Below are 14,165 nucleotides of genomic sequence, written 5' to 3' on the forward strand. Positions count from 1 at the left end.
GTGATGGTAAAACAGCTGGCTTAACACGCCCTCTAGAGTTTAGCCTAAAGACTGCACGTGTCCATGCTACTAGGATAGCTGGTCTATCAGGTTGACTTACAACCAAACATCAATAAGGGTTGTTTGGACTGATACATAGTGATCACTAGAATAGTGAGCACTGCATATCAGGCCAACTTCTCACAGTTCCTATATTCCCAATAGGCTCTGTGCATTGGAATAATATATCCTATAGATATGATGTAGGGTTTAGGTCAGTAGGTCTCTATCGAATATACTAAACTTAATTGTGAGTGCCAGCTAGCTCAGAGGTCACTAGAAACGTTCTCGAATTCACAAGAAGGGATTCGTTTCTGACAACCGCATAAACAGGACAACTTTGTTTCCCTAGGACTGGAATAACTATATTCCGAGTCGTGGAAACAATAGATAAGTATTTCACTCGGTCAATCGTGCATGCTTCGTTTCTACAGAGTTTGCAGAGAAATAGTGAGACGGGCGTTTTCAATAAAAGGTTTATTGAACAGTCTTCTTTCTCATGCAAGAGAGGTGAACTGCTACAATCGTTAGACAGAATGCAAAGTATAACGTGTACAGCGATAATAGTATTATGAATTAATACTGTAATAGCATTGTATGGTTTCTAAGCCTTATAAAAATACATACATAAATAACATGGACTAAAATACTCAACTGTTGCTTCTAAAATACGCCTACCCCAATGTACCTAACCTAGGTCTAGTACGTGGGAAGAAGTAAGTATGGTCTTTAGCATAGGTTTAGTTTTTGCCAAAAATCTACCAAAGGTTTCTCTAGGTTCTTACCAGCTCTATACCTTTGAATGAAGGAGGTCTGGTATCTCTGTCTCGGGACTCGATTTCCCAACACCCCACAAGGGGAGTCAGAAACACTGGATCTGGATTTCTCAGCAGAGGAGGGCAGCTTCCTGATCAGTGCGTCAGTTGGAGAGTCGGCTTCCTTCGGCACTTGCTGTAGCGAGCTGCGTCGGGTAAGTAGGTCGTCGAACTGCTCCAAACCACCGTGCTTTGCTGTAGCAAATGAAGGTATATTTATACCTTGAAGGTGTTTAGGAATGCCATGTTTGACGTAAATTCGGGCATATGAACGTCATGAATGAACCCCTAAGGAATAGATGTTCATTGTAAAACTAACTGAGTTCTTGGAGAAATCAATATTCAAGCAAGAGGAAGTCCCTAACGGCTTAAGCTGATTTTCCAAGAAATCGTCGTGATGTTTGGTGAACGGATGGAAGTAGCCATGCCTGTATTTGGGTTGCATGGGCTATGCCTAAATAATTGCTTGATTTCTATGCCTGTATAAGGGCAACGTAAATTGTACCTATATAAGGGCATGAATTGGGAAAATCCATTCGGAATCTAAAACGCCATACAACAACATATGATGGAAGAGTTTGTGATGCTCATTTTTAAGCACTTGTGCTTGTGACGGCATCCACCTTGCGGGAGCGAGCAGCAGCACGCATGCTAATTGGCTGTTGCTTGCTCTCACAAGGCGGATGGTGCCACAAGCACGAGTGTGCTTGAAAACAGCTGCATTAGTCATTCCCTCCTGCATGGCTCTCTCCCCCCTCATTCACTCGGTCTCACAAGGGCGCGCTCGATTTGTTTACTTTTGCTACAATTGCGGGTGCCGCAATTGCTGGAAAAGTCAAGAAATAGAAAAAAAATCAATTTCTTTACTTTTGCTACAGTTGCGGCACCCGCACTTTACTTTAACATGGTTAAAGGTAAAGAGCGGGTGCCGCGATTCCTGCAGAAGTAAAGAAATAGAAAAAAAACATCTATTTCTTTACTTTTGCTACAATCGCGGCACCCGCGCTTTACTTTAACAAGGTTAAAGGTATTTTCTGCTCTTTAACAAAATTATCTGTAACATTCAGTGAGAGCATTGGCCTCTGAAACCGTACACTAGGCTACTCATTGCAAGTGATAATGTTTCACCCTGTGCAGTAACTCGTGATGGAACTCTGCTACTCAATTATAGGTAGCCTGGTTTCCCAAAACATGAATTACTGGGTCTGCAAGTTTTGAACGAAGAAATTCGGAACACCGGACCTTCTTTCACCAGGTGTAGATGTGCAGCCAGTAAAATTGCTGCAGCAACAGGGATAAGTACAGCCCCGACTCCATTGCATCCCTGGGTGTGAAACCAAGATTCAGTTAGCACTCTTAGGTGGGAAATTCTTTGAAAGCGAAGCATTTCATTCCAGTGAAAAGGAGATCTTAAGCCAGCTTTGGCTACTGCATGTCTAACAGTACATTACTAAGCATGGTCAAATGCATCTTCCTCAAGCAATGAAAATTTCCAGCTAGTCCATACAAAGAAACAGTACTCCTTCATTAGGAAAATGAGTATCATATTGGCACGATTGAGAACGCTAACAAGAAACAAGAATTCTTTCCACCCTGGGTTCAACTTTGAAACGCAGCTACAAGTCTGAGAACAGAATACCGTTGGCATTGTTCCTAATAATTCTCACAGGAAGGTCGAGCTCTCAAAATTGCATTTTACGATTTCTAATGTTAACCCTGCTGTGTGCTTGTGTACTGTAGTGGTGCTGGCATGTGATCTAAACAAGTTGGGGTCGACTAGGTCTCTTTCATGCGGACTAGATGTTCAGAGTGTTGGCATACAATACCTTTACCACAGTCCGGCACAGGACATGACTGCCTCAACCACTGTCTTCCTTTAAGAAGATCAGGCCCAGGCTAATGGCAGAACCTGGGGCTGAGTGAATCCCTGCACAAACAACGCAGGGGAATAGACAATGTTCTCCCAGTCCAACCCTGCCCTAATAACATGCCCCCTTTCTCTCACCGGCCTGTCCACTGTTATCTTCTGCCTGTTCAGAGCAGGTGGAAAATGGCAGGATATTTGTCCCTGGAATTTCTTTTTTGGGTGAAGGGCACATTATTTTCAGTCATCATTGTTCCCCACATTCTTCCCTTTTCCAGGGAGGTTCCTTGTTATCAACAAATGTTAAATGTGATCAGGTTTTCATCAAACTGGTAATATAACATGGTGACTTTTAATGTCAATAAATTGATTTTCTTTGAGTCTCTCTTCAAGTGGTTTTCCTCACATAGTAAGCAGCAGAAGTTATGGTAAGTAACCCTGCCAGGTACCCCAGTGCAATCGAAGAGGCACCACCCTAAAACCATGACCACCACCATCGCTTTTGAGTCTTCAAAGAAAATTTCTACCAATGTGGGAATCCCTGTAGTTCTAACAGTGTACTCTGTTTTCCCACAGTTGTGGTACTTAGAAACACAATAATCCTCAAAAACCTAAGTTTGTCATAATGACATATGCTAGTAGTCTATCAATGTCTATGCTTAAAACCGAATTCCTCTGAAAGAATCCACAACCAGAAAAAGTATTATAAAAGTATTTTCCTCTTTAGTAATCAGTCATAATTTTAAATTCCAAAGAAAATCACATAATTAGATTTAGGCGCATACATTACATTGAACAGAGATCTTATTCTTGCTGTAGAGTCTGACCCTGTTTTGCTTGCACAACTTTATACATGCAAAACAAACATACACTCTCCACCACTGTCCAACACGGAGGGCAGATAAGGACATGATTGAGGGCTATTAGGAAGAACACTGAACATAAAAGACCAAAAAGGTATTTCTCCTCTGAAAGCAGCAGGCAAAAGAAAATCTGAACCTCAATGGGGGATTATGCACAGCATGTAAATCAACTACAGGCACATCTTGCCAGCATCCCTTTTTGATCACTAATCAGAATAAACAATATAATTTATTTATTTATTTATTTTATTTTCAAAGTTTTATATCGCGAACAAGATCTTCGCAGATATCAGAGCGCTTTACATAGAGGGGTACATGAGGGAACATTGTCAAACAAATAAATCAATAGATCACACAGTACAAATCGGTGGCTGCAAAGCCCATCACGTGAGTAATAAGACAACTCATACAAATAAGTAAATGGGTCAAACATGTAGTACAGATCGGTGCAGGGTGTTAACAGAGTTCGAGATAATAGTTCAAGTGTATTTAGCCATGAGGATAGCTTTTACTTCTTTTTAAAGAGTGTAGTGGATAATGTTATTTTTGATCAAGTTCACAAGAATTATGACAGTTATGCTACAAATGATATACGATGTTGGAACACTTTTATCGTTCACTTCCCTTAAAAAGTTGCTTTTATTTATGTTTTAAAACACAAAACATAAATAAAAGGCATTGTCATTTACAATGCCAATAGCTTAAATTTGCGTGAATGTGAGACCTATTGCATTGCAAATTCTTGTTTATAATGTCATGGAATCTCCATGACTGTGTGAGCTTGGCCTAGGCACATATAGTTGGATGCCCATTGTGAGATCGTGGGCTGCCTTTCTGTGGCACTTTGTTCTAGACCCACATAGATGAATATCAAAGGTGATGCACCAAACCTTGTCGACATGTAGAAGAGGACTTCCAAAACGTTCATACAGATTTATGCCCTCAAGTGGATTTAAAATGTACGAACAAGATAGGCCAGGGACTCCTCAGACACAAATCTGAAGCTAAAATGTGCTGCGAAGGTTCAGAGCTATGCAAGACCAGCACTAAGCATCACTATTAATATCAGCGTGTTCTATTTTAATCCCTGTGCGTTGGGTCTGGGATGTGACCCATATACATCCCACAGTGGTGATTATGAATCACCTATAACCAAAAAGCAAAATTGACCCAGCACCAAAGTTCCTAAGTATATGATGTATATAAATGTTCTAGTATATCAAGTCACACCAGAAAACACAATAAAACAATAAATAGCTTCCCAAGGATAAGCAATCTCAGAAACTTGACTGAAGATCATTTCGTTCTTTATTATTCAGACACTTTCTTTCTTTTTAAAATATTACAGAATTGCTTGATGCCAACGCGTTTCATCCCTATTGGGACTTCTTCAGGGCTTGGTTGTTATATTTTGACAGTTGTTCACGCCACCTTTGAAATAGCAACAGCAGTGATGAAACCGTATATTAATCATAAAATTGTCGTCATCTTCACACTAAGACACTGAATATAAACCCGGATATTTTCTCAACGTCCGCACATGAAGCGTTGGCGGCAAGCAGTTCTGTATTATTTTAAATAAATAAAGTGTCTGAATAATAAAGAACTAAATAATCTTAAATCAAGTTTCTGAGATTGCTAATCCTTGGGAAGCTATTTATTGTTGTATTGTGTTTTCTGATGTGACTTGATGTACTAGAACATTTATATACATCATATACTTATGAACTTTGGTGCAGGGTCAATTTTGCTTTTTTTTGCAAATCAGAATATCTCCCCCATCCACCTTCAAGTGATTAATGGTGAAATAGTCAGCAACTGCTTGACAGAGTCGTGGAGTATGACGAAAGACAGCTGGGTACTAAACATTGTGCAGAATGAATCTCATAAAATTGTTCACACATTTCCAATGGACTACTTGTGTGATGTATATTTGCGCCACTTAAAAAAATGATAGTAATGGTGCTTAAATCACAAAAGATGGACATGGATTTACGCCTCTATTTCCTGAAAATAAATGGTGAAAGCAAGATTTTAAACATAATCTCAGATCTGAAAGAAACAGGTTAGTATTAGATTCCTTAACTTAGAATATCCCCAGGCGTCAGACTGGATCTGGAAAGTTTTGCGTAGCAGTACCCTTGGGCGTCGGTAGGCGTCGCCTGCGGATCCGCGTCCGTCGTTGGCGTCGGGATGACGTCGCCGGAGTACTTAGATGCTGCCCTCGCGCGCTGATGTCAGTTCCTATTTTTTCGCGCCAGCAAGCGCCGATCCGGAAAAAGTGGTACCCTTAGTCAATTTTTGACTAAACTTTTTCGATCATTTTTGATCTTTCTTCAAAGTCTAACGACTCCGGTGCCGGTAGGGATGCCCGGGTTCAAGCTCTGCGTCGACTGCAACCGACTGATGTCGGTTACCGACCCCCATCGCTGGTGTCTTCATTGCCTGGGGCCCGACCACGATGACAAGTCGTGCCCCGACTGCCGGGCCCCGACGTCGAAGGCTAGGCGGGAGCGGTCCCGCAAGCGCCTCGAGCTCCGGCAGTCGGCCCGCGCCGTTCGAGGTCCCGGTCCGGAAGGAGGTCGAGGGACCGGTCGTGGGGCCGGAGTCATCACGGCTCGAAGGATCGACACCACTCCTCGAGCTCCAAGTCCTCAGGTAAGTGGCACAAGAAGTCGAAGAAGCGACATCGCTCTTCTGACTCCCACCGACGCTCGCGCGACGACACCGCCCATGCGGCTCCGCCGGAGTCGCGGGCGTTGCGGTCTGCTCCATACCCGCCGGTCCCTGGGCAGAACGCAACGCCGGAGGAGATCGACGCCTTCCTCACGGCCATGAGGTCTCTCACTCCTCCATCGGGTTCCGCGGCGCCTTCAGGCCAAGCGGCCCCGACTGGGAGCCCAAGCGGGCCGGGTGCTTCGGCCCCGATGCCGCAAGGCCCCACTGGATCCGGTTCCGGATCCGGGTCGTCGCCGACCGACCTTACGACCTCGCTGGCGCCGGCCCCTAGGGTGTTGCCTCCGGCGTCGTCCACGGACGACATCGTCCCCGGTCCCCCCTCGACCCGGTTTCGACACCGAGAGAAGACTTTTTCTTCTATGATCCGGCCCCATCATTTTACCCTGAGTACCAGGAGATGGGTGGCGAGGCGGATTGGGAGGGGTCTGAGGACCCCTTGGCACGTGAGTGCCAGTCTTATCAGGACTGGGCAGGTGAGCTTAGGGGATGCCAGTGGTTTGGGCACTTCGCCAGACACTGGTTTTGTCTCCCCTCCTACTCTGGCTTCGGAGGAGGGGGCTGCCTATAGTGTGGTGTTGCCGGGGGTGGCCAAGGCCTTGTCCCTTGAACTCCCCGTCGCGGCCGTGAGGACTAACGTCCTCACTGAGGTCCTTAAACCGCAAGCAAGCTCTTCAGAGCCTATGTTGCCGTTTAATGAGGCCTTTTCTGACGTTCTTCTGGGCACCTGGTCCAGGACCGCTACAGGTCCCACTGTAGATAGGAACGTGGCCAGACGCCACCGCCCGGCTCCGGGCGACCCTTGCTTCCTGTCCACCCACCCCACTCCCGAGAGCCTGGTCATCCAGGCCTCTAACTCCCAGACCGCATTCCCGACGGCTCCCCCGATCGGGAATCCAAGAGGTACGAACAGTATGGTAAGAAGATGTTCTCCTCTCTGAGTTTGGGGTTGCGGTCAGTTAACACCGCATGCCTCTTGGGCCGTTATACCCACTCTGTGGGACACGGTCGCGGACGTGCTGCCACAATGTCTCGAGGAGGCCCGGACTAAACTCGCCCAAGCCCTTGCGGAGGGTCAAGATGCGGCACGGTATTCTGTCCGATGTGGGCTGAATACAACGGACTCGCTGGGCAGAGGGATGGCAACGACGGTGGCGATTCGTCGCCACACCTGGCTGAGGTCCGCCAACTTTTCGGCTGTTGTCCAAAACACCCTTATGGACATGCCGTTTGATGGACGTCCACTTTTTGGTGACAAGGCAGACAGTGAGCTTGAAGGACTCCAGGGCTACGGCCAAGTCCTTGTGCCTGTCGGCCCGCGCCAGCAAACTGCTGCCTTTCGCTCCTTTTGTGGCCAAGGAAGGGGCGCCCCCACACGTCCTGCCAGCCACGGGCCGCAGTCTAACATCCAGCGCGGTTGTGGAGGTGGTAACCGCCGTGGCGGTGCCCGGGGAAAACGGCGAGGCCAGTCCACATCCACCCCCTCAGCATCCGCCTCAAAGCCCTCCTAGTCCGAGCTTTCAAGCCCATGTGACGCCAGTGGGGGGCAGGGTTCGCCATCACCTCCTCCACTGGCGCAACATCACACCGGACAGGTGGGTGCTGCAAATCGTCCGAAGGGGATACTCCCTCCCCTTCTAGGCGACCCCTCCAGCCATGCCACCGCAGTACCACCGCGTGTCGGGGGATCACTTGAATCTTCTGCGAGAGGAAGTTACGGCCCTCTTGGCCAAGGGGGCCATCGAGCGCGTTCTTGGGCCAGAAGTATGGTGCGGTTGTTACTCCCACTACTTTCTGGTTCCCAAGAAGGGCAAAGGGGGCCTACACCCTATCTTGGACCTGCGGAATGTCAACGGCGTCCTCCGGAAGGAGAGGTTCAAGATGCTGACACTGGCTCAGGTCTTAGCTGCCCTGGACCTGGGAGACTGGATGGTAGCGTTGGACTTGCAGGACGCTTATTTCCACATCCCCGTCCTGCCGGCGCTACCTGCGGTTCTCGGTAGGCCACGAGCACTTTCAGTTTACAGTGCTCCCCATCGGCCTTACCAGCGCCCCACGGGTGTTCACAAAAGTGATGGTGGTGGTCGCAGCTCATCTGCGCAGGTTAGGGGTTTCAGTCTTCCTCCTACCTCGACGATTGGTTGTTGAAGGCGGGCTCGCCCCAGACAGTCGTCAGCCACCTCCAGACTACGGCCGACCTCCTGCACCTCCTGGGCGCCGAAGTCACACCTGTGTCCCTCTCAGAAGCTCCTCTTTATCGGAGTGGTTCTAGACTCGGCGCAGTTTCGGGGTTATCCTCCCGAACAGCGGTTTCGGTATATTCAGGCTCTGATTCCGATCTTTCAGCCGTTATCCCGAGTCTCGGTCAGGTTGACGCTGCGGCTTCCTGAGCTGATGGCCTCCTGCATCCTTCTGGTGCATCACGCCAGGTGGCGGATGCGGGCTCTGCAGTGGGACCTGAAGTTTCAGTGGGCCCAGCATCAGGGCAACTTGTCCGACCATGTCTTGATCTCTGAGGGCACTGCAAGACAGTTGCAGTGGTGGCTCACGGACGGCGATTGGGTCAGCGGCAGATCCCTCTTCCAACCCCAACCGGAGCACGTAGTTGTGACGGACGCGTCCCTCCAGGGCTGGGAGGGGCCACATGGGAGAGGCGGAGATCAGAGGTCTCTGGTCTCCGGCGGAGTCCCGGCTCCACATCAACCTTCTGGAGCTGCGGGCGATCCGGCTTGCACTGAAGGCATTCCTCCCCTCTGTCCGGGGGAGTGTAGTGCAGGTGTTCACGGACAACACAACCGCCATGTGGTACTGCAACAAACAGGGTGGGGTGGGGTCGTGGACCCTATGCCAGAAGGCACTGCGCCTCTGGCAGTGGCTGGAACATCAGGGCGTGACCCTGGTGGTTCAACACCTGGCAGGTTCCCTGAACACCAGGGCGGACAAACTCAGCCGTCGGTGCATGATGGATCACGAATGGTGTCTGAACTCGGACGTGGTTAGATCTGTTTGCTACAGAAGAGAACGCGCAATGTCATCAGTTCTGCGTGTTGGAATTTCCAAGGCGGCACTCGCTCGAAGACGCTTTTCGTCGCGAGTGGAGTTGCGGTTTGTTGTACGCCTTTCCGCCTATACCACTTCTGCCCAGTGTGCTGAAGAAGATCAGGCACGACCGGGACCAAGTCATCCTTGTGGCTCCGGACAGGGCACGCAGATTCTGGTATCCCGAGCTACTCAGCGTGTCTGTCGATCCCCCGATTCGTCTGCCCCTTCAGGAGGACCTTCTGTCGCAGCAGCAGGGGACGGTCCTCCACCCGAACCTGTCCAGTCTCCACTTACATGCGTGCAGATTGAGCGGCGGCAGTTGAGGCCATTTTACTTGCCTCCTGAAGTCTGTAATGTCATTCTGGCAGCCAGGTGTCCCTCCACAAAATTGGTATACGCCTGCAGGTGGAACAAGTTTGTGGCATGGTGCACAGCAAAGGTTGTGGATCCCCTTTCTGCCCCTCTTTCAGAGATTCTCCTCTTTCTTCTATCTCTTGCCCAGCAGGGCTCTGCTCTGGGCACTCTAAAGGGCTAACTCTCTGCCATTTCTGCCTTCTTAAGGCTCCCTGATCAGCCCTCTTTGTTCAAGTCCACAGTTGTAAATAGGTTTTTGAAGGGCATCACTCATATGTTCCCTCCTGTTCCTTTCGTGATGCCTCAGTGGGACTTGAACCTTATTCTGACTTATCTGATGTGCGCTCCCTTCGAGCCACTTCATAACTGTCCTCTTCTCTCCTTACTCTTAAGACTGCATTCCTGGTTGCCATCACCTCTGCCAGTAGAGTGAGTGAGCTCCAGGCCCTTTCTTCTAAACCTCCTTTCCTTTCTGTCCATCCGGACAAAGTTGTATTGCGGACACGACCCTCTTTCCTGCCCAAGGTCGTCACAGCCTTCCACATCGGGCAGTCCATCACCTTGTCCACCTTCTTTCCGCCTCCGCATCCCTCGAAAGAGGAAGAGAGGCTCCACCTCCTGGACCCAAAACGTGCGCTCTCATTCTATCTGGATCGCACACGCCAGTTCCGGGTGGATGGCCAACTCTTTGTTGGTTACGTGGGCGCTAAGAAGGGACGGGCGGTGCACAATCGAACCATTTCTTGATGGGTCATCTTGTGCATCAAGGCTTGTTACTCTCTGGCTCGAAAGGAGCCTCCTGTGGGGCTTCGTGCCCATTCCACACGGGCCACGGCGACTACTACTGCCCTGGGCCGGGGAGTCCCCTTGCAGGACATCTGTCGGGCAGCTACGTGGGCCTCGCTGCACACGTTCGCAAGACACTACTGCCTGGACAGCCAAGTCCGGAGAGATGGCTTTTTCAGACGTTCCGTTCTCCAGGACTTTCTGGTGTAATCATTGGTTTGCGGACCCACCACCGGGGTTGGTTTTGCTGGGGTATCTATTCTAAGGTAAGGAATCTAATACTAACCTGTTTCTTTCAGATGCACAAGTTACTTACCTTCGGTAACGATATATCTGTAAGAAACAGTAGTTAGTATTAGATTCCTTACCGCACCACCCATCCTCCCCGTTCTGCGAACCGATGTCTAAGGTTAAGGTCATCCCCTTTCAGGGCCCTATTTTCATGGCACCAGGGTTAGTTTTTATCATGGCTCTGCATTTCTGGCGTGGAAAAGTTGTGTATAAGAACTGATGTCAGTGCACGAGGGCGGCGTCTAAGTACTCTGACGTCATCATGGCGCCGACGACTGAAGCGGAGCCGCAGATGACGCCTACCGACGTGCAAGGTACTGCTACGCAAAACTTTCCGGATCCAGTCTGACGTCTGGGGATATTCTAAGGTAAGGAATCTAATACTAACTACTGTTTCTTACAGATATATTGTTACCGAAGGTAATTAACTTGTGCTTTAAGAACCACAAAAACAAGGCTGAGAAAAGATTACTTAAAAAGGTTTGGTCTTCGTAAGATGTAGCTGCGTTAACCAGATAAAATTTAATGTGTTCCTTAGACCTTTAGGAGAGATAGTTTAGCATCTACATTGCTAGGAAACTTAAGTATTATCCTTGGGGTTTGAGGTAAGCAACGAACAGTACAATATAGAGTTGTGCCATTGAGTCAGAAGTGGGAACCCTATGCCTTTTCAAATAGCATGGCAGTGGTAGCAGCCCATTTGTAAGCAGAAAAACCTTGTCTATCTGTGCTTGCATGACTGGCTTTTCAGTGTAGACTTTTATCAGAGGTTCTACTGTACTTTCAGAAATTCTCTATAGTCCTCCAGAATTTTGTCCCCTGCATAAACCACAGCAAAATGTTTGTCATGTATGGTTTGCGTTAGACACAAGAATCGTAACAGTTTTTACTTGGAAGGACTGTTTCCATCCTGATTTCTCTTTCCTAAAAGAAACCAGGAGCCATAAACTGTGTACGTTTACTCTCTTAGGAAATCGTGGATTCCTGTATTTTCATTGCACCTCTTGCTGCACATGAGACTTGTTCAGGAATGTCCTGATGACCAATTGACTAGCAGTGAGTTGGCTTAATTAACAGGTAACTATAATCCATCTACAGGGAGAATGACCTTCTAATTAACTAGTTAAGAGTATTCTGTACTCTTTTCCTGCATTTCAGTCCTGCCAAAGATCATTCTCATGCTGGGACAATCTATAACATTAATGATCCCTATAGCCCTGGCATGGCCCAGCCATTGGTGATTTCAGGACCTTTTCCACTTTTGGAAGTGTCACAAAAGGAAATGTAAGTGCAGAGCTCATCTTCAGTCAAAGACCATACAGGCCTTCCTCACTGAATTTTATTAAATGGCTATTAAAAACCTTCAGTACGGACAAGTAAACATGTTGAGACCTTCTCAAAGAGGCAGACCGTCGACAAACACCTTAAGAATAAGTTTCTGCTTTTGGTCTCAAGACAGAATTTATTCTAGAAGATACCACACAGTGTGACGTACCCGCTTTACCTCACCAAGTCTAGCCTATAGTTTCCTCTATTGGTGTCCATCGAGCTGTTGATAAGGCCTTTAAGAAAACGCCTTCCCAAACACCTCAGGTAGACCAATCATTTTTGCAAAGTGTTTGCTTAGAATTTGGTTTTTCTTTTTCTTCAATACTTGTATCTAAATATTTTCGCAACTCTTGCTTAGGGCATGAGCTCACTATTGTACTTTGGTGTTTGTTTGTTAATGAAGTTCCCACGACTGAGGAGGACAACTTACTTGTACCTTTATTACTCTATCAGGGATATCTCAATTTATAAAAGTAAATTGGCTTGCTTGAGGAAACCAGGAGCATAGATATTGTGAAAAAATTAAGATCCAAATTTTTTCATAAATCTCTCAGCCAATTTTAGTAAACTTCGTTTTTTCATGGTAAATTCATTAAAACTAGCACAGATGAGCTATAAAGTGAATTCTGCATTGACAGTTTGTAAGAAAAAAAAGCCCCCCAGAAAGATTTCTATTTTTGGGATATTGATGTTTCTTCTGTAAAAGTGTTTTGCACTCCCATTTCTATTCTAAAGATATTCTAGTCCATAGAAAGCACCTTCCTCTGCCACCTCAACCTATCCAAGTTTGCATGCTAGAAATGAACAAGTTATATGTTCCAGGTGGCATTCTGACGTATGTGAGGGAATCTATGGATAATATTTTGAGCAAAGTGTTGGTTTAATGCACCTATCTGTCAAGCAGAACAAAGAGAAGTGACTGGAAGTATAGCACACATAAGTGTTTGAATCTTAATAGACAAATGCTTTAACATAAAATATTATTCTCAAGGCATCTTCCAGAACCAAGCCAGACCCTGGAGGCCATGCTGCGGTCGAAGGTCACTACGTTGCCTGGCCACATCCAGGCTGTATATGTGCAAAACATGGTTAAACTCTATGCATCCATACTGCAGAAGAAGGAACAAGATGGAGAGAAGGAGGCAGCCCAGGAGATCACACAGCTCATGATTGATCGGATGCCTCAATTTGTGCAGAGCGCAGACCTGGAGGTTCAGGAGCGGGTAATGCATAATTTCTTTCAGTGTACTTTGAGAGTGCTCAAACCATCTGACAGCTACGGTTTTCTAGTGTTGATGTCTTTAATCAAATAGTGTGAATTCATTAAATTGATTTGGCAGTAATCCTCAAATCACATTGTTTAATTTGATCGATATTGAAGCATCCACCCACATTACCTAGAGTGAATTAACTTTTAGCTAGAGTATTCTGGTTTAGTTAAAAAAAAAAAAGTTTGTTCAAAGTAGTAGAAGCAAGAAAGTTAAAATCAACCAATAATTAACAATAGGCCGGAGAAGTATTTCCTTAATTAAACACAGTATAACCGTAAAAACTATTTTTGAAGTGCCCAATAAATAAACAAATTTACTTTTTCATATTAGTTACTATCTGAGAGTCAGCTAGTCGCAGATTCCTTACCCTTGAACTACCAGGCGTCAGGATGGATCCAGAAGATTTTTCCCAGCAGTACCCCATAGTTGGTGCTGTGATGCCCACTTCGTCAATATAACCGCCACTCTGGCGCGCTGATGTCAATTCTTTTCTTTCCGCTTCAGCCAGCGCAGGTCCGTTGAAGAGCGCTTCCCCTTGTCATTTTTTGACAGACTTTTTTCGACTTTTTGTCGACCTCTTTTGGTGTGTAGGATGTCAAGTAAGAAGACCATCGGAGTTCAAACCGAGTGGCGTCTGTCTACGTGCCTTGTCGGTCACGGACCGCCACTTAGTATGTGCCTGGTGCCTTGAATGCGAACACAACTTTAAGTCGTGCTCCGATTGCCGGGCCATGGCTTCGAAGGCTTTGAGGGAGCGGTCCCTAAAGCTGCTTGC

General features: G+C 47.0%; 1 protein-coding gene across 1 annotated transcript in view; it reads left to right on the top strand.

Moving 5' to 3' along the window:
- Nucleotides 1-14,165, top strand: part of AP3D1 (adaptor related protein complex 3 subunit delta 1) — a 347,807-nt gene that overhangs the window by 145,980 nt on the left and 187,662 nt on the right. The window contains exon 15 of the mRNA XM_078671456.1: nucleotides 13,111-13,342. Within this exon, the coding sequence (XP_078527582.1) occupies nucleotides 13,111-13,342 (232 nt within the window). The remainder of the gene's footprint in view (nucleotides 1-13,110; nucleotides 13,343-14,165) is intronic.

This window comes from Lissotriton helveticus, chromosome 12 (genome assembly GCF_964261635.1).
Source record: "Lissotriton helveticus chromosome 12, aLisHel1.1, whole genome shotgun sequence".
Lineage (NCBI taxonomy): Eukaryota > Metazoa > Chordata > Amphibia > Caudata > Salamandridae > Lissotriton > Lissotriton helveticus.